Below are 27,679 nucleotides of genomic sequence, written 5' to 3' on the forward strand. Positions count from 1 at the left end.
CCTGTTTTCTAGCTAAGCTTGACTAAACAAGTTTTCTCTGAAGTGTTTTTAAGACATGTTTTAAAGTGCTGTAACATGTATAATCTAATATTTATAGAACCTTTATTGTTAGCTTTGCTTATATATTCTTGTTTTCTTTCTTTGATGTTTTAAAAGCTTTGCCTATAATTTTTAAAAGTCTTATTTCTGTCAAATGAGTACTAGTTTCTGCCTTGGAAAAAATAACCAGAAATCTAGCTTTAAATACTATTGAATGCTGGACTTTCTTAAAGATTTTTCCTAGACTTCTTAACTGAAACCTGGAGAGAGCTTGTTTTACTGCGTTTATCAAATAATGATCTGTTTTCTATGGCAGAATTGCTCCAACTATCAAAGCCTTAGTAAAGCCAAGGATAGAGAGAATGCAACCAATGAAGTTCAAGGATGTCACAGAAATAAGAATTTTTTATGTAAATCAAAAGAGCTTAGTTTGAAGCAGAAAGACATGTTTGTATCTAGAATTAGATTTTAATTTTTAAAGGGATAGAATTAAAAGAGTTCAAGAATTGTTTTTCATTTTCATTTTAAAATTCATTTCTAAAATCTGCCATCTTCCACAAGATGCTATCAAACTGATGAATAGGGTAAAATGATAAACGCATAATAGAAGTATAGAAATACTTACATGAAGTTTAGCTTCGTAGAAGATTTCAAAAATTTCCATAGCAGCCTATAACTGAGCACTTAATTGTTTTCAATCGCTTTGAACGATTGTTAGTATCTTTCCTTTGTTTTGCCATGATAATATGCTACATGTCTTTTTTCAAACATCTTGCTTGATACATTCATTCTATGTGAAATTCACAAAAGCTAAACAAACATTCCACTGTTTATATTTGCCAGTTGACCAGGTGTTCAGTTATGCTCTGTATAAAAAAGGAGTATAAAAGAGCAATACACATTTCAACTCCTAGTACACATCCCATGAGTTAGTCCTCTTCAGAGTTCCTCCATATTGATGGCTTAAAATTGACATCATTGGGAGATGTAGGGAAATGCTGGCATTGTGGGGGAACTGTAACCTTTTATGTAGTATAACAAGTAAGGTGGTAATGCACCATGGCAAAAGAAATGCTAATGAGCTCCAGCATTATGAGATCACAAGACTGCCATGCTAATTCCAAATTGCACAAGTGGACTCTGTGACATAAACTCCTGTCCATGATTACTGCTAAATTGCTAAAGTAATTAGCAATTACAAATAAATATGGTGACCTTACATAAAATCTAATATATGAGACGCAGTATTATTCTGTCACCTTTCTTTTCGCCTTCTTATAGTATATCCTTTCATTCAGTTCTTTTTTATAGCTTGCTTGTTTTTAATTTACTAACTAACTATGTGGCTTTGGACACAATTGAGGGGCTTATTTTTCACTTTTTTAAAAAAATGGCATTAAAATCTGATTTAAGCTCTGTACTTCTTGCACCTGAGGTTTGGCTTGCTTTGACTTCTGCCTTTATTTGGAATTACTTCTGGATATCTATTTTCTATTTCCCAGCCTATCTTCTTGATCTTCATTCTGATCTCTTGAAAATGGCATCACTCTCCCTCAAGCACTAGCAAGACCTTCTCTCTTAGTGATTGTTGCCTTATGTCAAACAAGTTAATACTCGTATGCTGAAGAAAGTAGGATGTTACTTTTAGTCACCTTCTCACTCAACTGCTTTGTGGTAAATTATATGGGTTTATTGTTACATTTACATAGCAGGATTATATGAGAGGATTTATTCTCAGTTTGTTTCAATACTTGATTATTTTAGTAGTCATGCATATGCACAGTACTACCGTAGTTATACTATGTACATTGATTATTTTTTTACGTACATAAAAGAGTCATTCAGACTATTGCTGCTCTTGTAGATGAGTCATGCTCTATGCATTAATGTCAGGAATACAAACATCTTGGTAGATTTAAGCATATCACTGTGTCCATTTGGAGAAAAAGCACCCACAATCTTAGTTTGTTTATTAGATACATATGTGGAGAAAAGATGGGGTGGACGAAAGAGTTTCATAATATAGAGAATATATAGAAAATTACTATGATTTCTTTTTCAGTCCTAAAAACGAAGCAGAAATATATATGAAGGATATTTGGGTTCTATTTGTCTACTGATAGAACAATTTCTGTCTTTCCCCCCCTCCCCCCACCAGGTACCTCTCATATCTATTATATAATGGACACGCACAGCCTAGGATTGAATTGGGAACCTATGAAGGGATTTGCATGACCTAAGTTCACTAGTTGGAGCTATGGTGGTGCAATGGTTAGAACTCAGTATTGCAGGCTAATTCAGCTCACTGCCAAGAGTTCGATCCTCACCGGCTCAAGGATGACTCAGCCTTCCATTCTTCCAAGTTGCTGAAATGAGATACAGATTGTTGGGGGGCAATATGCTGACACTGGAAACCGCTTAGAGTGGGCTGTAAAGCACCATCAAGCAGTATATAAGTGCTATTGCTAGTTCATCATTGAATGAGCCCCTCATTTAAGTAGAAATATGCACCAATCTTTAACCACCTTTTTGTTACTTTTTATAATAATTCTGCACTAGTATTTTAAAAATCACATTAAGTTTTTTGCTCGAAATTATAAACAGTTGTCAATAGGAATTAGTAGGTATTTGATGCATGCCAATAGTTTTATTTATCTTCTTGTATTATAGTTGGATTCTGTATGAAAAACCAAATTTTGAAGGAGTTTCTATTCCGATGGAAGAAGGAGAATTGGAATTCTCAAATCTTTGGGGGGAAGAAGCATTGGACAATAATGAAGATACGTGCAAAGCTCCTGAGCCTATTGTGATTGGTTCAGTCAGGCATGTAGTAAAGGCAAGTAAGGCGTGAAATTACAACAATCACAATTTGATTTTATTTGTAGTTCTATCCAATGCGGTTCAGGTTTACTCTAGTAAATTATACATAAAAATTATACATAAATCTTGTGTATATGTAATCGTGTGATATTCTTCAGCTAGAACCAAGAGAAATAAGGCAGATAAACCTCTGTGAACAGCTCTGTGTTCTAGGTGATGGGATTTTAAACAAAGCCACAGTGTATACTAACCCATACCTAAATGCTTCTTCTACCTCTGCTGTAAAGATTAAGTGGCACCTCAGTAGTCTTTAAAAAAAAATGTAAGGTTTCCCCTACCAGTCATATCCAACTCTAGGGAACAGTGCTGATTCACAGCCAAACAGCCAGCCTTGTCCAAAGATGCTTCCATGGTCATATGGCCGGCATGACTATATGCCAAAAGCACAAGGAACACTGTTACTTGCCCACCAAAGTGGTACCTATTTATCTACTTGCATTTGCATGCTTTCAAACTGCTATGATGGCAGTTGCTGGGACAAGTAACAGAAGCTCATTCCATCATGCAGTGCTTGGTTTCAAACTACCAACCTTGCAGCTGATAAGCCCATCATCTTAATCAGTTGGCCATCACACCCCTTTAGTCCCTTTGTGGTTGAATAAATATAGGGAATTAAGAGGGAAATTGGAAAGATATAAGATAGACTACATTTATCAGCCATGATAAATGGCATAGACTAATTATATCATTCCATTCTTTTAATTTTCACATGGAGGATTCTATATCCTATCAAAGACCATCTTATTATGGAAAAATTAATTTTCTGAATCACTTTGAAGTGATTTCAATATGTATAGCAAGAGAAACTCCACCAACATTTAGGTACAGAGAAATGCAGATGTATATCTTTTATCATCACTGTAAGATCAGTATTTATGAAATATGCTATTAGTTTGGGATTGGGTAACACAGTGTTGTAATTTAGCAGGGGATATGCTTGTGCATATGTATTGGCATTCACACACATGATTTAATGTGTTTGATTTTGATTCATTTCTAAAATCTGCAAAGTACATATAATTAATAATATGTACTCTGGGGTGGATTACAAATTGTTCCATTTTTAAAAAGGAACAACACAGACCCGGAAAACCAATACAAAAGAACAGAAATGGCAGAGAAAACAAACCTAGAGATGGACCAGGAAAAGAAAGAGAGAGTCAGTAATCATCCTCACCAAAGACTTGGGTGAAGAAGCCCATCTTCAGGCCCTTTCAAAATAAAAATAAAGTGGGGGCCGCTCATATCTTGGAAGGAACCTTATTTCAGAGGATAGATGTCGCTATAGAAAAGATGTGTTTCAGGAATGCTGATAGACCCAGAGCAGACCAACCCGGTCAGATTGACCTGGCCAGGAACACAGGTGGTCCCTCAGATAACCAGGCCCAGTGCTATGTAGGGCTTTATAAGTAGTAACCAGCACCTTGAATTGCATCCAGAAGCACACTGGCAACCAGTGCAGTTTATAAAGCAGAGTGTCACGTGGGCCATACAGAGGCATGCCCATCAATATTTGTTCACTGCATTCTAGATCAACTGAAGCTTCTAGGTGGTCTTGAAGGGCAACCCCATATAAAGCACATTGCAGTAGTCAAGCTGACAGGTGAACAGGGCAAGATGTTTTTAGATGCTATTAGAGATTAGAATTGATAAGGTAAGAGCAATTTGGCTATACCTACTTAATTTAAATTTTATAAATTTTCAGGATTATAGAATTTGCCGAATTGACCTATTTACAGAACCACAAGGATTAGGTTTAGTAAATGCATATTTTGATGATACTGAAGAAATGCGACTTGGTTCTTCTCAGAAGACATGTTCTATCCAAGTGTCTTGGGGCATGTAAGTATGTAAATATGTATATTAGCTGTAGTTATTGGATAACCCTGAATCTGTTACATATCTTATAGCTCACAGTTGTTTTTAGAAGTGATAGTTATTTCAGGAATGATTCATTGATAACAAAACAAAATATAACATATACTGTAGGCAGCTTATTTTGTGATACAATATCTGATAGACATTTTGGTAGTTATTTAATATATCTTTGGTCTTCTTACGAGCATAAATGCATCTAGACTGAAATCTTGGTTGTAGCTATTTCATGCACAAGAATAATTTTTCATTAATGTTTATAAAACTATGCGGAAGTTTGCACTTTACTGAATGAAGAATTGCCTTGGATAAATAGCTCTAGCATCCTGGGTAGTTGCTGAGTACATGTGATCAATTAAAACTTGCTTAGAATCTTTGAGAATCCAATATAAGGAGTATGGGTATAGATATGAAAATTAAAATTGTATAGAGAAATGTGTGTAGAGAAGAAATATTTAGAAGTACAACAGTAACTTTATAGACAGCAGGTCTTATGCCAGATTGAAAGAAAGATAGAATATAAATCTGATAAACTAAAACATGAATAAAAAAAGCTAAAATGAGAGTCTATTGTTGTACTGAGTCTTAGGTTGTATACATTTTCATTATGCAAGGAGTTCTTTATCAGCAATATTTTTCAAAATTGACAGGGATACAAAAAGGTTTATTTGCTGTTGAATTCTCAGACAGGACAAATGTATAATGTTTAATTATACAATAATTGATTCTAATTCCTGTGTCAGCTTCTGAAGATAGCAGTATAAAAAACAAAATTGGGTTTCATCATTCTCCAAAGTGCATTATGAATATGAATCATAGCATTACCGGGTATATTGGGAATGCTTCTTCTGATGGGTGTGGATATGAATGAAGCTACAATACATGTCTTGGCAAAGTATTTATATGCATTTCATTATAGCTATTCATTGACATCAATCTGGCACTTTAAAAACCTGTAACTAAATATAATCTTTCCTTCAACATGAGCTTGACCACAGGAAAAGTTTCTGTAGTTTTCTTAGCAACAACACATAAGTGTGTTTAAAAAAAACAAAAAAACTTTGCAGTCTAGACTACAGTCTTTAGATTTCCTGGTAACCTTCCATTCAAGTGTTAACCAGGCTTTCTCAGATCAGTCAAACTTGGCTAAATGCTATCACTTATTTGGGCTGAAAACATTTACTATTAACTAGTTTTGTAAAATCACATAACAAAAACATTTACTAGTGAAAGTCTAGTTTTTCCTCTCACATTTTTACTTTAGTGTTTACAGAGTGACCCTACCTGTTACCCTTTAAATGCTTCATTTATTTAAATTGTGTGATTTAAATAGAAGTTTGTCTGATTTGATTTTATTATTATATAATAGCACAAGATCCGCTGGATAATATGTAGGCTATAAACAATTTAATGAACAATCTTTGTTTCACTGGTAGGTAAACATGTTTGAATTTCTGTCCGTCCAATCTCTCATCTAGATAATAGCCAGAGGAGACATTCTTAATATCATATATTCTCTGAACATTTTTGAATTTTCCTATAAACACCATACTATTTTTCATTTCTAGATGGCTACTTTATGAAGAACCTGGTTACCAGGGAATCCCTTTAATGTTGGAACCAGGAGAATATCCTGATCTGTCATGCTGGGAGAAAAAAGAGGCATATATTAGGTCTCTGAAGCCCTTGAAAATGGTGAGATAATTAAAACAATACAGGTACTCCTTAGCTTATGACCACAATTGAGCCCATAATTTATGTAGCTAAGTGAGAAATTTGTTAAGTGAATTTTGCCCCATTTTACAACTTTTCTTGCCACATTTGTTAAGTGAATCACTACAGTTGTTAAATTAGTAAACTGGTTGTTAAGTGAATCTGGTTTCCCCATTGACTTTGCTCGTCAGAAGGTTGCAAAAGGTGATCACATGACCCCCTGGATACTGTAACTGTCACAAATACTTGCCAGTTGCCAAGCATCCAAATTTTGATCATGTGACCATGGGGATGCTACAACAGTTGTAACTATGAAAAATGGTCATAAGTCACTTTTTTCAGTGCCGTTGTAACTTCAAACGGTCACTAAACAAACTATTGTAAGTCGAGGTCTACCTGTTTATAAGATACACACACACATACACACAAAATACTGTAACAATGAAATAATAGTTTTAGCTCCATTCAATCATCTGTTCTATTTTTCAAGTTCAAAATAAATATAGTTTTTGAAATTTTGAATTTTGTAAAAATATAATTGGATCAGAAATATTTTTTTCATTGGGAGGTGGCAACTAAGACATTTTATTAAGCTTTTATTTGAGGTCTCACTGTTAAATGTAGTAAATATACATGTGTGTAATTGAAATTTAACTATTGGATCAGTGTTATCAATAGATTTTCTACAGACACATTGGAAAATGCATGGTACTTGAATTGTTCTGCTAACTTAAAACAATCTGAATTATGTAACATTCCAGTAATATTTTCCCATCAATTTTTGTAGGGTGGACGCAAGGTTGAATATCCTAAAAGCCGAAAGGTAAAATAGTTATATACAAATGTATTGTTTATTGAATGTGGGTCATTTATATTTAAACTATAATGAAGTTGTGGTAATCACTTTTTCCAGAAGAGTTTCTATTCATTTACTAATCATTCATGCCACTGATTATCTATGTTATTTATTTATATCCTGACAAATTATGCTTTCTAAGATACCCTTAGATCAATGTTTCTCAATCTCAACAACTTTCAAATGTATGGACTTCAATTCCCCTGTCATCATGTTTGTCTGGGGGAATTCTGGGAGTTAAGTCCACACATCTGAAAGTTAGTGAGATTGAGAAATACTGACTTAGATAATGCCTCCAATCTGTACCTTTAAGTGCAGTATTAGCATCTTTGTTCACCTGAAAAGATGTGAAGGTGTAAGTGTAAAAGAAAAAGAAATATATTTCTCTGGTGGAAGCTGGTTTCAGACCTCTGACTTCATTGGTAAATCATATATTAGCTTTTGGTGACTGAAGAGAAGAGCTATGGGTGAGATGTTGCAGATTTAAATGTTATATTAGTTATGAACAAACATAATGTCTTATATATAATGCTTTTGTCTTTTTGATATCTGTTCTGAATCTGAAATAATAATGTTGGCTGCTGCATACAAGGTTTTTCCGAGGAATTCTGCCCTAATGTATATGAAAACATTTTGAAGTTTCATAAGAAAGCAAATGTCTAACCATAAGCTTTACCTCTACTTTGCTTAAGGTAATTGTTTATGAAAAGCCATTCTTTGAAGGAAAACATATAGAATTGGATTCAGAATTAACAGCTCTTGCCATGGAAGGAAACAGTACTGAAGAATCTGAAGAGCTGGAAAATGAGCTGCTTACATCAATAGGATCCATAAAAGTGAAGGGAGGAATGTAGGTCTAAGGGGGGGGGGAATGATAACATCTCATTTTACATCCCCTGGAATGTACAAGCTGAGAAAAAGCATTGAGTTTGAATGTGATGTTGTGGTTAAGGTGTTGGAGTAGGACCTTCAAGACACAAAAACTCACAGATAATTATTATTAGTAGAAAAAAAAAATGGAGGACTGAGTGCTGTGTACAGGTAGTCTTCAACTTACGACCACAATTGAGCCCAAAATTTCTGTTGCTAAGTGAGACATTTGTTAAGTGAGTTTTGCCCCATTTTATGACCTTTTTTGCTACAGTTGTTAAGTGAATCACCGCAGCTTTTAAGTTAGTAACATGGTTGTTAAGTGAAACTGGCTTCCCTTTGCTTGTCAGAAGGCCGCAAAATACGATCGCTTGACTCTGGGACACTGCAACCGTTATAAATATGAGTCAGTTGCCAAACGTCTGAGTTTTGATCACATGACCATGGGGATGCTGCAATGGTTGTTAAGTCTGAAAAAAGGTCATAAGTTACTTTTTTCAGTGTTTTTAAACTTGGAACAGTCACTAAATGAATGGTTGTAAGTTGAGGCCTACCTGTACATGAGGTGGGATATAAATCTTACAAATATATGATTTAGGAAGATGATAGATGGACCCTGTTCACAGCATGTAGGTTTATGAAAGAATATAATTAAATCAGAATCTACAGCATCAGAATATAACCCAAAAGAAAGGCATGCCATCTGTGTCATTCAGGAACAGTGGATACATATACAGTTGGATCCAGATTAAATGATATTTAAGGTAGGCCCACTGATTTAATGGGATTTAAGCTGGTTATATCGCAAATAATATAGCTGATTGGATCTAATCCAGAAATTAGTGAGCCAGCATTAAAATATTTGTATCACATTAAAGGCATAATAAGTATTTAGAAGAGATTTAGAAAAATCTTTAAAACCCTTTAAGAATCCTAAAATGCAGGACTGTTTGGGAAGTTGAAACTTTATCACTCCATGACTTTCTGGAATTAGAAACTAGATCCTAAAATGCAGCTTAAGAAAACAACATTTTAAAGCCCCTGTGATTTTATTCATAAGTGTTGTGGAAACAGTAGCATAGGACATACCATAACATCTAAAGAAGTTAAAATACAGATAAGTATTTTGACCTTCTGAACAAGTCAGTAAAGCATTTATAATAGTAAAAACCATTCATGTTTTCATTATTTATTTATTTATCCGAGAGCAGTTTTTGAAACTTGTGTTAATATGATGGCAAATAGTGCAGGCCTGGGTGTATTCAAAATACGTTCAAATGAAATGACTGAACTATCATCACTATTAAGTAAACATAAATGCCAGACAATAGATAATGCTAATATAAAAACGAAAGCAATTTATTTTTTTGAAGCTATATGAATCTATTATTATTTTTTCCTACCAGCCTGATTTAAAATTTAGCTAAAATTGAATAAAGCTGGACAGTATAATACTGTTCGTTACAGATGGTAATCTAACCAGAGTTAAAATTTTACCTTGAAATGCTGGGTCTCCTTATATTTAATTTAAAATGTTAGTAAGTTTATTTCATGCTCTCCATTTTTGGTCCTTTTAAGATGACATTTTAACAATCATGCTTATTTTTGAGTTTTCCATTTTTGTTCACTATTTGTAGCTGGGTTGCTTATGAGAAGCCAGAGTTTGAAGGGCACCAGTATTTACTGGAAGAAGGCGAATACCGGGAATGGACGGACTGGGGTGGTTATGATGAACAGTTGCAATCACTACGGCCTGTTCTAGGGGTAAGTTTAAGAATGTATAATCTTGGCATAGACCTAAAGGAGTTCAATGTACCCTTTTCATTGTTTGCAGAACAGGTTTTTTTTCCTTCCTTACATTCTTCCTTCACATTACACTTACGCTTCTTTGCCCAGTTCAGTAAAGATAAGTTGGAGAAAAGTATGTGTGCGAAAGAGTGAGTCATTTGCTGGATCATGAACCGGTTGGATGATTCATTTATCTGAAACTGCATGTTCAGTTGGGGATGAAAATGTGTACAGGTAGTCCTTGACTGTGTGACTGTAATTGAGCCCAATAATTCTGGGGCTAAGCGAGACATTTTTTTAAGTGAGTGTTGTTCCATTTTACCACTTTTGTTATCACCGTTGTTAAGTGAAATCACTGCAGGTGTTAAGTTAGTAACACGGTTGTTCAGTGAATCTGGCTTCCCCATTGACTTTGCTTGTCAGAAGGTCGCAAAAGGGGATCACATGACCCCAGGACACTGCAACCGTCATAAATATGAGTCAGTTGCTAAGCCCCTGAATTTGGATCACCTGACCACGGAGATGCTGAAATGGTGATAAGGGTGAAAAACGGTCATAGGTCAGTGCCGTTGTAACATCAAATGGTCACTAATGAACTGTTATAAATCAAGGACTATCTGTATTTGAAACTGAGGTATAAACCTGAAAAGCAATACTGCATGCTTTCCTGCCTGTTTCCCTCCTGTTCCATTAGGCTGCAGCTTCCAACTCCCCAGATACCATTACCAGAAGTCTTGGTTGCTGGCATGATGTGAACTGTAGTCCAACATATTACTTAATGTGTATCTTCCTGAGCCTCATCCCTGTGGCATTCTAGGTTTCTGAAGGATTTGTTCCATTGCCTGCTTATCTGGGAACTGTCGCTTTGCTGTGTATGATTCTGATGAAATCCCAGGCTGTACAGATTGACGTGCAAGGAACAACTATGTATTTATCATGTATAGCAGAAGGGATAATGATAGCAATTTAAGCTTTCTGCATTCTCTGAAAACAGAGAAACAAGATTGCTAAAACAGCATAGGTCAGTGGTGGCGAACCTATGGCATGGGTGCCAGAGGCGGCACTCAGAGCCCTCTCTGTGGGCATGCGCGCTGTCGCCCCCATCCTAGGCCTTCAGCTGGGTTTTATAAAACCTTTTCGCTTTAGGCCTCTGCTGCAAAAAAAAAAAAAAAGGTTCAATCAATCAGTCAATTTCAACTTCTCGCAGGAAAAAAAAGATCTTGCAAAGTTGGAATTGATTGATTGAACTTTTTAGTCCCACCCAAGTGGGACTAAAAGTCTGCCGTTACCACCACAGCCACGCCCACCCAATGGGCTACACACCCCCAATTGGCCACACCCACCCGGCACCCAATAATGCATAAGTGGGTTTTGGGTTGCAGTTTGGGCACTCAGTCTCTAAAAGGTTCGTCATCACTGGCAGAGGTGAAAATCAGTCAGAACCTGAGGCTAATCTGAAGTCTGAAAAACATGGAAGGAACAGCCGTGTTCCTTCTTCTTGAGGCATGAAAGCATATCCCCACACCAGAATCAAACAGAGGGTTTTTTTTTTCCTTGTTCCTAAATAGGGAAGTGGAACTTTCTCCCATTTCTTTGTATTTATTTCCATTAATGGATCCATCAGCAAACTGTTGAGAGCCAGGACAACAATTCCAATGTAATTATGTGGTGTCACCAACTGGTATAGAAAAGAAGGGGAGGGTTTGCAAGTTTAATGCACTTCCTGCATTAAAAGGCTGAGGAGAGAAATGCCTGTAGCAAAGAATCTGTGCTCGGATGCGTGTTTTAGTCAGCATCCAGATTACCTACAGCACTGAAAGTGCTAAGGCAGCATTTGCTCATGTCATTGAAATTAGTTTTTCCTATGAGGTTGGCTCTTGTTGCTCTTTCACTGTGATTCTTTTGACTACAAGGCAACTTTGTCCTCACAGATTTGGAGCATCAAAGGAAATGTGCCATTAGCAATTGAGTGTACTTGTTTGCAACTTGCTGCTCTCTAGATATGTTGGCTATTGGGCCTGCTAACTAAGAGTTTTGGGCATTGATGTTCCAGTGTATCCAGAAGGCACTGAGTTAGCTGAAGGCTGTTTAAGGGTTAATCTCCTCCTTTAGAGGATTTCTTTTGATTGAACAATTAATCTGCTAAATACCCCCAAACCAGATATTTCTAATATCTGTAAAGAGTGAAGGCAGTTTCTAAGAGAGTGCTAGGGCGTTCTTTCTGTGTTTTTTTAAATCCTCCAATTTTCTTCTTACTGTTGGTTTCCTCTTTACACTGTCCTAGTCTTCCTACCACATCTATAGTATATATCAGGCAACAATAATATGATCAAGTGGGAATTGTTTTTATATGATAAATAGCCAATTTTTTCTTTGTTTCTCTGTTTATCTTCTTTTGGTTTTTCTCTCTTCAGGATCTGATGCATCCTCACATGATAATGTACACTGAAAAAGACTTTGGGACTAAAGGTTCCAGTATAAATGTATTAGGGATTATTTCAAATTTGAAGGATACTGGCTATGGATTAAGGACACAATCCGTAAATGTGATTAGTGGAGTGTAAGTAAGATGATCATTTTAAATGTAATGGTGAATGTTGGCATAGGAGAATAAATACAAGGGCATCAGACATTATATTCATTAGCATTTTGAGTAAAAACTCTTCATATTAAAATGCCAAAGAAAAAAGCTTATGAAACAGGGTTTTTTTTAAAAAAAAATTGTGCAGTTTCTTGGGTGAATTTTAAATGTTATTAGGAAGATGATAGCAGATTAAACTAGAACCATAGGCTCACAGAGTTGAAAGAGGTCATAAAAACAACTGAGTTTACCTCTCTGATCAGTAAAGAAATCTAAATTAAAGCATCTTAAATAGATGGTTCTTCAGCCTCCACTTGAATAAATCCAGTGAAGGGAAGTCCACTATATCTCTGTCCATCGGATGTTTGTAACACTGGTGAACTGTTCTTAGTTCTTTTTTTTTTCTAACCTTCTCTTTGAATCTGTTTCCCTGTAACTTAAACCCATTATTTCTTCTGGAGCAGAGTTCTTGTACTTTGGAGCAAGAGAAAATAAGTTCTATATAACATTCTTTCAATTATTTGAAGTACAATTATTCCGTTCTCAGGCATTTTTCTCAAAACTAAATATGCCCACCTTCCTTAATCTCTCTTTAGTGAACTTGTTTCTAGTCCCATGATAATTTCAATTACCCTTCTTTGAATTTGTTTAATTTTTTGAATCCTTTTAAAACATGGTGCCCAGAATTCAGCACATAAATGGAGGCAATATCTCAACTATGGAGAAGAGTCTGGATTTATCCATTTCCATAATTTGAAAATTATATAACTGCTAACACAGACTAAAACTAGTTTGCCTTTTTTTTACAGCCAGATCACATTGTTGACTCATATTCAATTTAAAATCAGTTAAGTGTTCCAAGGTTTTTTTTAAGACTGTTTGATTAATATGTTGGTGATCCATGGCCCCTAAGTAAAAACTTGCAGTGCTCTGAAATTTGTCATGTAAAGTACATTTTTGCAATTATATAAGCGTAATAGGTTACAAACCTACTTACTGCTTTCTTCCTTTCAGAGACAAAAGATGTGCTGTACTATTCTGCCACTTTACATAAATATTTAATTCCCTCCAGGAATACATTTGTCATAGTTTGGCAACTCTGTCAAAGCACTTTCAAGATGAAGTGCCTGACAACATAAACAAATGTCCTTGTCCTGATTCAGGAGTGGTGATTAACACAGGATCCTAATCCTACTCAGATTAGTCTTCTACACTACACTGAGTTCCCATGAATGAAATCAAAGCAAGAGAAGAACTTGTATTCGTCAATGACATCTATTTTTGTGGTGTTCCTATGGAATATATCCCAACTCTGAATTTTCTGGTTTTCCCCCAATTTTTCCTTTAAAGGTTTATACTGCGCACCATTTGATCATAGAATTATTACTGACTTCAGTGGAACTCACTTTGGGCAGCTCTCTATGATTTAAAAAAAAAAACCCAGCTTCTCAAATTCCATCAAAATACTGTAATTTAAACAACAAATAGATCATTCTAAAATCAAAGATGCCTCTGTCCTTTTAGGTATGAACAGAAACTGAAGCATAAAGAAGGGATCAGGTCAACTATAATTTGAAGAAAGTGCTATTCTAGTTTCTTCATGTTTGCTTTCTCTTAACTATATACAAACCATGAAATTTAAGTAGAGAAAAAAAACTCATTTGAAATTTATCAGGACGTAAAGTGGGTCATAATTAAAATTAGCAAACAAGCCGTATTATTTTACTTAACAAACTACGCCCTGTCTGGCAAGATGGTGATATTTGGCTTTCTCTTTGCAAACCAACTTCACTGGGAGACCCTGAGTATGTCTTTTCATTTAAAACCATACCTACTATTTAAATAGTTTAAGGGACACTCAAAATGTTTTTTCCTGCAATAGCAGCTCCACAAGCAGGATACAGTACTGTGCTTGTTCTTGTTGAGAAAGCACAAATTAAGGGAATAATATGTAAAACTAAAAAGGAGGTAAATTATAGTTGGCACAAATCATGCAATGCATTTTCATGATTTCTTACTGCAGAGTGAAGAAATTATTCTTTATTTAGACTCTCAGTATAAAACCATATTAATGTTTTCAATTATGCATTAATGAATAGGAATAGTAGCAGAGTCTGAACAGAGCAGTTTCCTACAAATTCTGCATGGAAATAGACATTGAGTCCTTCTTTTAAAAAATGGAATTATTTGTTACGTGGACTGAAGAAAATTATGTACAGAGGCAAATCATGCTCCTTTAAAAAAAATCTATGTATACAACTATGTTATTCTGTTCTTTTATTGACTATATATATATCTATATATATATATATATACATAAATATAAATGTAAAGTTCCATTAAAATCCTAGTATAATATAATTGACATTTTTTCAGGTGGGTGGCTTATGAAAACCCTGACTTTACAGGAGAACAATATATTCTTGATAAAGGAATGTACCCCAGCTATGAAGCTTGGGGGGCAAAGAATAATAAGATATCTTCAGTTCAACCCATACTTTTGGTAAGAAGATTCCTCTTTTTAGAAAAACATACAAGTTTTTAAAATGTATCTCCTCATTCATAATTTTTTTCTGGTGTCATTTTCTTATTCTTTGTTCTCTATATTTTTTAGGATATCATCAATGATCATGTGGGAAAATTTAAGGTAAAAATAACCAAATATTTTGCACAGGCAATATGGAATGGAAGCCAAGTCAGAAGTATAGCGACTTTAAAAAAGTGAAGAATTGGGATATGGGGAGAGTTGCTGATAGAATAGTTTGCAGAGTATAAACATAATCCAGGAAGGAACAGCAAAAAAAAAAAAAAAAAGACCATATCTGAATCAAGAGAGAGAAGATGGATTATGTCTGGATGTATTGTTAATCTATATGATCTGTGTTACCTTTAAAGGTCCAGTTATTTTCAGAACCAGAGTTCCAAGGCAGCAGTCAAATACTTGAGAAAGATGTTTCTCAAATTGTGGAATTTCCTGCTAAATCTTCAAAGGTATTATCTGGCAGGTGAGTGAAAAGTTACTTTGAAGTGCTCTAGTCCAGGGCTTTTCAACCGGTGGTATGCAGCCTTGCCCAGCCAAGTGTAGTGGGGGAGGGAACGAGCCAGCATAGGAAAGGATTTCCCATGAGAGAGTCCTCTGGAGCTGCAGAGTGGCTGGGGCAAGGCAAAGGCCCCAGGCTCACTTCTGGCTCACCTGGAAGAGAAAGGAAGAGGGAAGGGTGAAGACAGGAGAGGCTATAAAACAGACATGTCAAACTCACGACGTCATGTGACGTCGCACAACATATCGGCACTGTTTTGCCATTGCCGGCAATGGGGTGGGTGCAGCTTCTACGTGACATGTCTGGCCCGTGGGGTGGCAGTTTGACACCCCTGCTATAAAAGGAAGCAGTTTGGGCGGGAGAGGGAGAGAGAAATAAAGCAGCAGCCTTGGGAGGAGGCAGAGTCAGCTCTATCTGCACCAAAAGGAAAGAAGAAAAAGGAGGGTGGGGGGAGAGGAGAGGAGATCAAGCCAGCTGGCCATGAGCTGATTTACAACTGCTGTGGCAACCACCTGTGCTGGCAGCAGCAACAGGCAAGAAATGCAGCGGGGGAGAGGTCGCCCTCCAAGAGGAATGAAAAAAGGCAGCTTTTGTGACTTTGAAGTTCTGGGATTTGTGCAATGTGGGCTTTGTGTTCTTAAGGAGTCTTTGGCAATTTCTATTTGGCTGATGTCTGGTGTTAGCTTCTATTGCTCTGCTGTTGTTAGCTGTAAGTTTTGCTGCAAGGGATTTTGAAGTATTTTTCTTCTGAATGGATTTTGCCTGTAGTATTCCTTTACTTATGAATGGAGCCATTTGGGGAAACTGCCTTAGCCTGCAGCCAGTATTTATTTACATTTTTTTTTCTTCCTTAAGTGCAGGCTGTGCTCCTTAACTTTCCTTTCTAGCCAGTAGGTAATCCTTAAAGGAGAATGTACCTTTTTAAGCTAGTTCCCTCAATGGCTTCTCTTTTCTGTCTCTAGAGGTTTTTCCTTGTTTGATGAATATATGGAAGAGAGAAAATGGGGGGGGTCAAATTTTTCCTTCAGAAGGAGATGGGAATGAGAAAGAGGGAGGCAGGGAGGGAGGGAGGGAGGGAAGGAAATCCCGCCTTAGCACTTGGCCACCAGCAGCCCTGCCATTGACTTTGCTTGTCAAAAGGTTGCAAAAGGTGATCACATGACCCTGGGACACTGACCATCATAAATATGAATCAGTTGCCAAGCATCCAAATATAAATCACATGACCCTGGGCATGCTGCAATGGTCATAAGTGTGAAAAATGGTCATAAATCATGTAAGTGCAATTGCAACTTTGAACAAGGTTTTTTGGGGGGGGTTGGTCATCAAGTTTTGACACCTTGTTAGGTGGTACTCAAATATTGTCATATCGTAAAAGTGGTACAGTTGGTGAAAAGGTTGAAAAGCTCTGTTCTAGTCAACAAGCTATTATGGAAGCACATTTTTGAAAGAGGCATAAAGGGAAGTTATCTAGGCCGGGCTGGATGGATACATACTTTTATGCTGATGCAGGAAACCACTCCAAATCACGGGGTGTTTATGGGCAACCACAACTATATTGAGTTTCCTGTATTTTTTTGTTTTTAATGTTAAAATATACCTAAGATGAATGACAGAGGGATGAGTCGAAAAACACATTGAAAGATGTTTTAATCAACACTGTTTCCCATAGAAATAAATAAGACTTACTAGTGCCTTGCATTTGAAGGGAGAAATGTGATTCAGAGGACTTGTCAGTAACACTTAAACCATCTTCTTTCCTAAAGATTCTAAGACGGCAGCTATTTTAAGGGTGCTCCTGACTATATTTCTTTCATCAGATCCAAAGCATTTGCCCTGCTCTGACGTTATCTGTTTGAATTATTTCTTTTACATTTTAGAAAGTGTTTCTGGATTCTCTTTTAATTAAGTACAAAAAGGGAAACGGCTGACGATTTTGTAAATTGTACCATTTCATATTGCTGTTCTTAAAACTCTGATTTCTGCCCCTCGTCTTCACCAAAGAAATAATAGAATAGAAATAATGAATAGAAATACTAAATAGTTGCTGCATTTGGCCCAGCACTCTTGTCAGCAAGTTTTCAATCTTGAAATTATTAAAAATCTATCTTATGTTCTTACATTTTTTCTTGTAGTTGGATCGCATACGATAAAGAAAATTATTCTGGGAATCAGTATGTGTTAGAAGAAGGAGCCTATCCTGATCTGTCTGCAATGGGTTGCCTACCCCAAACATGCTTGAAGTCTTTACAAGTTATAAATATTGTAAGTTATAAAAAGGAGTTTTATAGCCAAGTAGGTTAGAAAAGGGTGAGGGTTCAAAATATATGTCAATGATTTACAGTATGTGAGGCACAGCAGTGAGAGCATGTGAGTTATAATCCTAAGTAATAACATATTTTATTCTGCATACTTTTAAGTATTTACAGATTGTTAATTTGTTTAGAAAGTTATTATTCTATAACTCCATTAGTCAACACAATTTTAAAAAATAATAGTTAATTCTTTGATAACCCAGTCTTCTTTTTCAGAGTTGACTTTGCAACTAAAATGTGATCTGTTTTTTAATATATGCCCCCCAGAATCTTTTAGGATGATGTGGCTTGTAAATAGTACAAAAACAAAAATAGAAATGTAAAACAAAAATGTATCTCACCTGTCTCAGTGGCTTGAAGTATTTTTCACTCTGGAGCAGGGGTCTTCAAACTTGGCCCTTTTATGACATGTGGACTTCAACTCCTAGAATTCCTCAGCCAGGCATGCTGGCTGAGAAATTCTGGGAGTTGAAGTCCGTAAGTCATAAAAGGTCCAAGTTTGAAGACCCCTGCTCTAGACCACTCAGTTTCTAGTACTGGAGTTGAATTAAAAGCAAAGCAGCTTCAAGTGAAAATATGCAATGAGTTCAATAGAGAAGAGGAGAAAGTTCTTTTCTGCTAAGTCATCTTTGAGTACAGAAATAGAAACCAAACTTCCATCTTTATATTATCAGGCTAGAGGCATCATATGCCTATAGCTATATCTATGCCAAGGATCTTCAAACTTGGCCCTTTTATGACTTGTGGACTTTAACTCCCAAAATTCCTCAGCCAGCGTGCCTGGCTGAGGAATTCTGGGAATTGAAGTCCACAAGTCATAAAAGGGCCAAGTTTGAAGACCCCTGATCTACGCCTTCCTGGGATGTATGTGTATGAGATAAAACTAGAGCAAAAGATTTCCCTGGATGTTGCAGCATACTTGACACGACTGCGTTCATTATGTAGCACAACATGAGAAGACATCACTAAGTTGGACTCCACAATGCCATAATGTTTTCTTGGTTGCAGTATGTTACTAATTGGCTGAAATAATACCGGAAAGAAAAACAAAGAGGTTTTACAAAATAGGGAGAAAAAGATAATTGTGTGGGTATTAACTGCGATGATAAACATGGGCTGGAATTTCAACATGTTTACGCCCCTCAGTTTTTCTTAAATGAAAGCTTAAGTAGCTGAATAGATAATCCTACTTGAAGAGTATATTAATTTGTCCCTGAAGAATCCAAACAAATCTGTTTTGAATTTGAAAAAAGGTTGTACCCTTTTGAACAGAATAATCTCCACTGCAAAGCAAATGTTACTTTTAACATTAGGGTAACTTGAACTTGTACTAAAGGGTACACTTTTTTTTTTGCTAAATGATTCAGGATATAAAATTATTTTTTCACACAACAATGCATCGGGTATTTATTGTAGAATTAAATGGAAGTGTAGATAAAGTAAGGTTATGTATTCCACTTTTTATCTGATTATTAAACAGAATAAAACTATTTGTACACTTGATGTAAATTAACAAAATGAAAAAAGAAGTCTATTTTACATGGTTCAGGATGACAGATACTTGCTGCAGAAAGTCAATTATATAATGCATAAAACTAGCTCCTTGCAAATGAACTTTCAGTGAATCAGTAAAGTCCACTAAGAATCACCAAGTCCGAGAAATCTGAAGAGCACTGATTCATAGAAGGCTGGAAGTCTTTGTTTGGAAAATTATATGGTTTTATTAGTAATTCTTCCTCAGAGAAAGCAAGTCTTTTGGAATTCTAACATTGTGGTACTAGCAATAAAGAACTGTAAATATTCCAGATGCCGACAGTTTGCAAGGGAATTCTGGAAACTCAGCTATTGCTGAATCATGAAAATGTCAGCCAAGAATGAAAGGTGTGGTTGTAGATAATCACTTTGCTTCTCCTCCTTGTTTTCCTCCCACACCTGGAATAACTTTTCAATGAGTAAAGTCCTTTATTCTAGACTTTGCCATCTAGACAGTTTTATATGGTGGAATTATTTGAAAAGATAGATATTTTACTTAAATAAATTATTTAGGAGAACATAAAACTTTGAAGATGTCGATTTATTCCTCGGGACTGAACAATTCCCAATAGATGAAGTGGGAAAAGATATAACGTGTTTATTCTATTCAAAATGTATTTTTTTTTCAGTTTGGGAAGAAAAATCGCCCACAGTGTTTCATGTTTATATCATTTTTTATATCTAGAATATTAACACTATAATTCCCTGCTGTCAAAACAATAGCTTAAGACCTCCCTTTTTTAAACAACAGGAACTTTCTGAGCCAGTTATAACCCTTTTTGAAAAAGAAAACTTCAGAGGAAAGAAATTTGAATTCATTACAGAAATAGTAAATTTCGAATTTCTTGGCTACAATCCTCATATTGCTTCAGTAGAAGTCCAGGGTGGCATGTAAGTTACAGTTTTAACTTGAACATTTATTATTTGTAGAATTTAAATACGATTTCCTATAACGCTTGCTTTAATATATCATTCCAGTATCTATATGAAAGCATATATACTTGTCTTTTTGTCAACCTAGGCACAGACAATTGACAATTACTGGTTTCAGATTTACCCAGGGAACTAAGCCAAACAATTTTTTTCTTAGATGTTTATATTACAGAAAATAGCAAAATCATGTTGGTATTTTTAATATAATATGCCAGAAAAATAATACTTAATTTCACACAATTGATAAGATTTTTGTCACAGATTTGCTAGAGGTGGATATTATGTTCCACTCTCCACCATGCAGGTTATGCCATTTTAAAAAAAAGTTAAACATAGTTTAGTTGTATATTCGAATGAAGAAAAGTATCTCCATCTTGCTTCCTTAAGGTAGAAACATCACCATTAAAACTCCTTGAATTAATAGAACAGAAAAAGGTCAATAGACTTTTGTATGCATTCTCAAAATCTATTCTAGCAGCTTCTGGAAGTCTACATAACTAATTTGGGGAATCAGAGATTGCAGGAGGAAAAATCTGCTCACCCATCATTGGATTTAGCTCGTTCTTAATAAATGCATTGATTTTTAAGCCAATCTCAAATCTTAACCTTAAACCATGCTTCAAGAATTCAGATGTAATAGTTATTTAGGTGTTAATATGTACTCCTACAGATCCTCTGGAAATTAATACAATGAATCAGTATAAAACTATATTATTCTACAAATGAGGGAGGGCTAAACAAAGAGAGGCTCCTATTTCTTGATGACATCACCTTGTTTTCTAAGAGCCTATTAAACATTGTGGCATTATCAGATTTAAACATGTGAAATGGCTTTGTTAGATTCAAACATGTGAAATCATTATTGAATATAAAATAGACATAAAACAGACTTTGGAAGATCTCTTATAGAAGGACATGGGAAATATACTGACAAGTATAATGATATACTTGAAATTGATTCTAAAATATACCTGTAATAGATAACTACAGGTAGTCCTCGAGTTACGAGTGTAATGGAGCCTGCACATTCCACTCGTAACTCGGAAACTCATAGAATGAATCTTGTATCTCGAATGAGATCACTCCCTGCTCGTTAAGACGTACACGGCTCATTAAGTGTACATGAGGTATCTGAGGGTGGGGAAGGCCATTGGGGGCCTAGTGATGGAACAGGCTCCCCAGGCCTCCCCGACCCACTAAGATACCTCGTGCTTCTCCCTCCCTTCTTGCCACACCGGACTCACTTACCTTGAAAAGATCTGTCCTGTCTGCCACGAGTCCTGCTTTTGAGGGACAGGAGAGTAGATGGAAGCCCCTGGGTGCCATAATATCGTGTGAGTTCAGGCACTGATCCTCTTTCGCAGAGAATGGGTGCCTGAATTCTCACGCTGTTTGGTGCCTCCCCCCAACTCAGGAGCCATGCGGCTAACACCCCTGGAACAGAGATCGGCGGGGCTTCAGGATGCCTCCAGAGGTTGGATCCAGGCCTCGGAGGGTTCTTACTAGCCATTTGCGCCAGGAACGGAGGTTGGGGGAGAGGGCTTCTGCATGCCTCCAGAGGTTGGATCCAACCTCCAGAAGCTCCTTTCTGGGCACAAACAGCTTGGAGCAGTTCTCCGAGGGCTGGATCCAACCTCCAGAGGCACTCAGAAGCCCCCCCCCAACCTCCATTCCTGGCGCAAACAGCTTGTAAGAACCCTCCAAGGGCTGGATCCAACCTCCAGAGGCATTCAGAAGCCCCCCCCCACTTCCATTCCTGGCGCAAACAGCTTGGAAGACCCCTTCGAGGCTTGGATCCAACCTCCGGAACTCCTTTTTGGGTGGCAATAGCTTGGAGCAGTCCTTCAAGGGCTGGATCCAGCCTCCGGAGCCAAGCAGAAGCCTCCCCTATTCTCCTTTCCAGGCCGCTTAACAGAGGCCTCTGAGGCTCTGGGGACAACAGAGTCACTTTCTCCCCCAGCGCAGCGAGCTCCACAGGCTAGACGCAGGTGTGAGAGACCTGGCCTTCTCCCTCAGTTGAAGGCTTCAGGCTTGCTGTCAGGCAGAAAGGAGTTGGGGGCAGGAGAAGGAGACAGGCACCTTTCGCATAGAGAATGAAATTTTCTGAGGTCCGTGATTTGGCGCAACTTCACACGGAGATCACAGACTCCAGAAATTTCCATTCTCAGCACAAAAAACATTTCCAAGCTGACTTCCTCTCCCTCAACGGGAAAGAAACCGCAGCAAAAAGAATTTTTGCAAGGTAAGTGAGTCCGGCATGGCAGGAAGGGAGGGGGAAGCAGTTGTGAGGAGTGGGGGGGAATAGGGTAAATGTTGCAAAGCCACTGAAGTCACTTGTAAGGGCAAATGACTGCCGTGGTGCTGCAATATTTGTAATTTTTGGGACTTATTCATAAACACTAGGGGGCGCTCATCACATAACTTCGAATGAGCGTTAAGTGAACGCTCATAACTTGGGGATGAGCTGTATAAAGCTTCATGCTATTACGAACTTTTTAAAAAGGGATATTTTAGCAAAAGCATGATTTTACAGATATAATTACTAGAGATTTTTTTCAGATGGATTATTTATGAACATCATAATTATAAAGGCCGTCAAATTTTACTAACGCCTAAAAAAATATCAAACTGGAAAGAGACAAGTGGCTACCACAAAATTGGTTCTCTACGACCTTTACTGCAGGTAAGAGAGTTACTACAGCCCATTTTTTGATATCAAAGGTTGTTATGAAGTTTTTTTTATCGTTCTATCATTATTCAACTTCTCTTCCAGCATTGTTTCTTTGTCTTAATATTCCAACTGAGTACCGTTTGAATCATATGATAAAAATCATGCGATTTTTATCTTCTATGAATATGATGAGCTGCAGAAAGATCTGTGGTCTTTGGAATTTTTAAATGGTGGTTTTCATTCTACCATCCAGTTTTGTTCAAAATTACATCTCTGAATCAAAAAGTAAGCATATTGCCTTTCACATGTAACACTGAATAAAATCACTAGTGAATCTATTCAGTATTTCACACCAATAAATATTATTCCACTTCTCATTTTAAGGTTTTAGAAATATCTTTTATTATTGATACTGAATGCTGAAATCACACATTTCTTGTTCTCAGTGAATTTTTTTAAAATTTGGAAATTAGGATTTAGTTCAGTTTTCCAATTTTGGGTAGTACATTTTAAACATATTGCCATGTTCTTCTCTTGCTCCAAAAAATATTAATAGGTATGATTATTTGCTTAAAATGTCTCAACTATTTAATAGTTTTCATTTTACTTCCTTACGGAAAACCTAAATACTTAACATGAAAGTCTTCTTCATAAAAGTTATTTAGACATCAATTTCCTATGTGGGAAAGATCATATTTTCAATGTGTATATCAGGGGTAGTCAACCTTGGCTCTTTTATGACTCGTGGACTTCAACTCCCAGAATTCCTGAGCCAGCACAGCTGGCTCAGGAATTCTGGGAGTTGAAATCCACGAGTCATAAAAGAGCCAAGGTTGACTACCCCTGGTGTATATTATCAGTCAAGTCTCAGGAATATATTCTGTTAATCTGCATGTGGTTTCTAATATGAAATAAGATAAAAATGTACAGTAAAATTAATATTCAAAATTAGTTACAAATGTGTACATATATTTTAGTTATGTTTTCTTTAATAATATTAACGTTAGTTTAAAAGAAAAGGTGGAATGCTAAATCTTGAAGGTGTTTTATTATTGTTAAAGAAAACTAGTTACATTACAGAAACAAGTGTACTTCAGACTCAGAAACAAAGACACCGGAAAGTTCATGGCAGCTGATGGAAATATAGATGACTTGAGTCTTCTGAGGATACAAGCTGTGGAAGACAATAAATCTGGAGAGCAGATCTGGGTTTATCAAGATGGATTCATCAAGTATAGGGTAAAGTTCTATATGAAACATGTCTTGCTATAGAATACAATTCAGCATATTTGACAGACTTTCCACAAGACAAACAGAAAACAGGTATTGCTTCCCCACAGGAAAAAAGTAATTGAAAGAAATCCACCCTGTTTCTCTTTTTGTTTATTTACTTAATAAATACAGCCTATGAGCAACAAGCCTCTTTTTATGATTCTTCAGCTATTTCTATCATTAGTTTCCATTAGTTACAGTTTCCTCTTCCTATTAATTATGGCTATAACCAGTCCTTAGCAGGATTGGGACCTAGGCCATTCTCACAGTGCCTCCAGATGATGCCTCTCTTTTACCAGGCTAAAAGATGCAATCTGCATGGCATGGCATTGCTGCCAACCACCCTTCCTTCTAGATATACTTAATCCAGCAGAGTTGCAGTTGGAGAGGCTAAGTTGGCAGCAGCTGGGTTGGTTCGCCTGTAAAAGTGTTACCTGCTGGGTAAGCAAATAGGGTAGGAAATGAAAAGTGGCAGAGATTTGCAGGCGATCCCTGTAGGGCTTGGCAGTGCCAAAGTAATTATCTCAGAAGACTTGGTCATGACCCAAGGGCCTTGGTGCCTGTCTCAGTATGCTTGGGTGCTGCTAATGCCCAATCTACTAGTCTGTTGTTTTCTTGTAAAATAGGATATTATTCTACTTGGGTGGTTCCTAAAATTAAAAACACCAAAAAATGGACTATATGTTTCTCCCTTCATTAATGTATTTGTTTATGCTGTATTACTTAGCAGTTGAATCTTAGACTCACCCCTCTTTTCTTGAATATTTGTCTTCAAGCACTATCAAGCTGATTAAAAAAATATGAGTCAAGGTCATATTTTTCACAACACTGCACGTATTTTCAGGAATTAGCTAGGAACAAGGAAGAGGAGACTGTTAGATTATTATTTATTTTGCCTTGTCTTCAGTTACATTGATTAGGGTTTTGAGCTTTTCAGAAAGGCAAATTCTATACGTCTGCTATTGCTGACCCATAGCAGTTAACAGTGAAAGAGAATTGTCTGTAAAATTGTAAAAAACAGCTTTTGAGAGTAGAACTAATTGTTCAGTTACTAATTTATTTATCTAGTTATTTGTCGTCAGACGCCAAAACCACTTGAACTACTTGATTCCCAGTTCTTCAGAACACCGTTTGCACTTCTTGAATCAAATTAAAAACTTCCATCATACATCGAGGCTTTCTATTTAATTGCCCATCAGTTAAATCTGACCAATTGATCTAGGAGCTGATTTGCAGTCTTCATGTTTAACAATTTACAGACTTGTTAACATCAAAAAATCCAGTGAAGACAGCCAAGTGACAAGCTCTGTATCGATCTCTTATTTACAGTTGTGTAATATCTCCCAAAGCATCCTTCCAAAGGGAGAGATTTCTCAACTCTCCTTCTGTGAACCTGTCCCAGTGGTAAAAGGGTTCCTCCTTTATAAGAGCATGTTTGGACAGGGGAAGACGTACGTAAGCTGTAGCTTACAACAGACTAAAAAAGTGAAGGTGTTAATTTTAATGCCCCACCTAAAAGCAACATTGAAAGGGTTTTCGGTATTATCCTTTCTGATATTTGGTAACATTTGTCACATGGCTTTGATTTCTCTACATTTGAGCATATTCTTGCTGGAATTCTTGTAACCGGTCCTTAGCAGGATTGGGAAGAAGCCATTCATTCCTTGGTGATGAAGTACAACCTCACAGAATCTCCTATTAAAAGGAGGCCACAGGTTTTTCAATAGAGTAGGCCTTATTATAGTTATAGTAGCTCCAAAAGTTGTATATGTTTAAACAGAAGCTAAGGCCTGTTGCTTACTTGCAATTTAATGATGCTAAGCAGCTTGAATTGGTGAGAAAATAATTTATATGAACTGAATTATAAATGTGATACGTTGTATCTTGAATTTCAAGTAACTGGGTAATTTTGTTTTTAAAATATTGTGAATGTTTGCAGCATTTCTACAAAGACATTCTTTATTTAAGTAACGAAGCTGAAATCTTTAAACACACATATTGGGAATCATTTTGGCATGAATAAATTTCCAAGTAGTAAATAGAAATATCTGCTAATAAAGGAGAATATTTGTAGCTCAGGGTTAACATGAGGGGTCCTTGATGGTCTCTGATGGTCCTTGTTTTTTTTGCAGACTTTCATTATCCAAACTAGGTAACATCATCAGTGCTTGTCAGGGCTATCAGGTCTAGCACTGTAGATATTACCTAGTTTGGGTAATGAAACATTTGGAAGAAAACAACTAAGTTCAGAGAGCACCAAGGACCTTTCAGACATACCGTATTTTCCAGCGTATAAGACGACTTTCCAAACCCTGAAAATCTTCTCAAAAGTTGGGGGTCGTCTTATATGCCCAGTCGTCTTATACGCCAGAATATACGGTAACTGTTTTTTATCCAAGCATGTGACCAATTACTTATGTGATAGTGTGAACTGGGCTCTAATTGACGCTGTTTCCTTGCACAGGGGTCAGAAGATCTCTGCTTAATGATTGTAGGAAATTTGATCACCCCTGGTACAAAGCTGGGCCTGGCCCTTCAGCAGAATGACGAAAAGCAAAACTGGAGTTTTAATTCTAATGGCAAGATTTACAGCAAAATGAAACCACATTTAGCATTAGATATTAAAGGTAAGAACTTTTTAGTGACATGGCATGAACTTTGTTTAACGAAAAGTAATTTTCATATGGTAAATGCAAAAATAAGGTCCTCATTTTAACTCACGTAACAAGTATGATAAAGTTCCATTTATAATTGATTGTTCAAATAATAATAGCAGAGTAATTAGAATAATTCAGTCACCTTGAATTATTTATAAATAATGAATTTGTATGAATATGAATAATATGAATTATTATTATTAATTTACAAACTGGAGTAATTTTTTTTAAAATCAGCAATTACAAAAATAAAAATAAAACCATAATGACCCCAAAGGAAAAAAACACACCCAGTGCTTAACTAAAGGGGTGTTTAATTAGTATCTTTTGAAATCCAAGAGAGTGTTCTAAAATAAGGGACACTATTGCTTTTTTGTTGACTTTCTGACTTGATTGTACATAATTGTAATGAAGAAGCGGTTTAAAGAGGCAGCTTTTGAACCCTTATACCTAATGCAAACTGATGAAGTGTTCATTTTGTAGAGTATTTCCAAGTAAAATGAATGTGAGGAATCAAGTAATAATCCTGTAACCATAATTTACATGAGATCTCTCAGAAAAAAAACTCTTCCAAAACAATACCTATCCCTAGAGGACAACAAGTTTATCTTATAGCAAGTCTGATTAAGCTCTGAACATTGGAATAGATGTGAAC

The 27,679-nt window shown here is 36.3% G+C and overlaps 1 protein-coding gene across 1 annotated transcript in view; it reads left to right on the forward strand.

Annotated features, from left to right (window-relative positions):
- CRYBG1 (crystallin beta-gamma domain containing 1) overlaps positions 1–27,679 on the forward strand; it is a 116,484-nt gene that overhangs the window by 84,960 nt on the left and 3,845 nt on the right. Inside the window, exons 8-22 of the mRNA XM_039351101.1 lie at positions 2,710–2,875; positions 4,625–4,761; positions 6,363–6,489; positions 7,295–7,330; positions 8,056–8,213; positions 9,871–9,997; positions 12,436–12,581; positions 14,979–15,105; positions 15,217–15,249; positions 15,498–15,607; positions 17,779–17,908; positions 20,243–20,382; positions 22,984–23,107; positions 24,176–24,334; positions 26,832–26,994. Of these exons, the coding sequence (XP_039207035.1) occupies positions 2,710–2,875; positions 4,625–4,761; positions 6,363–6,489; positions 7,295–7,330; positions 8,056–8,213; positions 9,871–9,997; positions 12,436–12,581; positions 14,979–15,105; positions 15,217–15,249; positions 15,498–15,607; positions 17,779–17,908; positions 20,243–20,382; positions 22,984–23,107; positions 24,176–24,334; positions 26,832–26,994 (1,883 nt within the window). The remainder of the gene's footprint in view (positions 1–2,709; positions 2,876–4,624; positions 4,762–6,362; positions 6,490–7,294; positions 7,331–8,055; positions 8,214–9,870; positions 9,998–12,435; positions 12,582–14,978; positions 15,106–15,216; positions 15,250–15,497; positions 15,608–17,778; positions 17,909–20,242; positions 20,383–22,983; positions 23,108–24,175; positions 24,335–26,831; positions 26,995–27,679) is intronic.

Source organism: Crotalus tigris, unplaced genomic scaffold (assembly GCF_016545835.1).
Source record: "Crotalus tigris isolate CLP2741 ecotype Arizona unplaced genomic scaffold, ASM1654583v1 scf7180000018371.15429387391:27106975, whole genome shotgun sequence".
Classification (NCBI taxonomy): domain Eukaryota; kingdom Metazoa; phylum Chordata; class Lepidosauria; order Squamata; family Viperidae; genus Crotalus; species Crotalus tigris.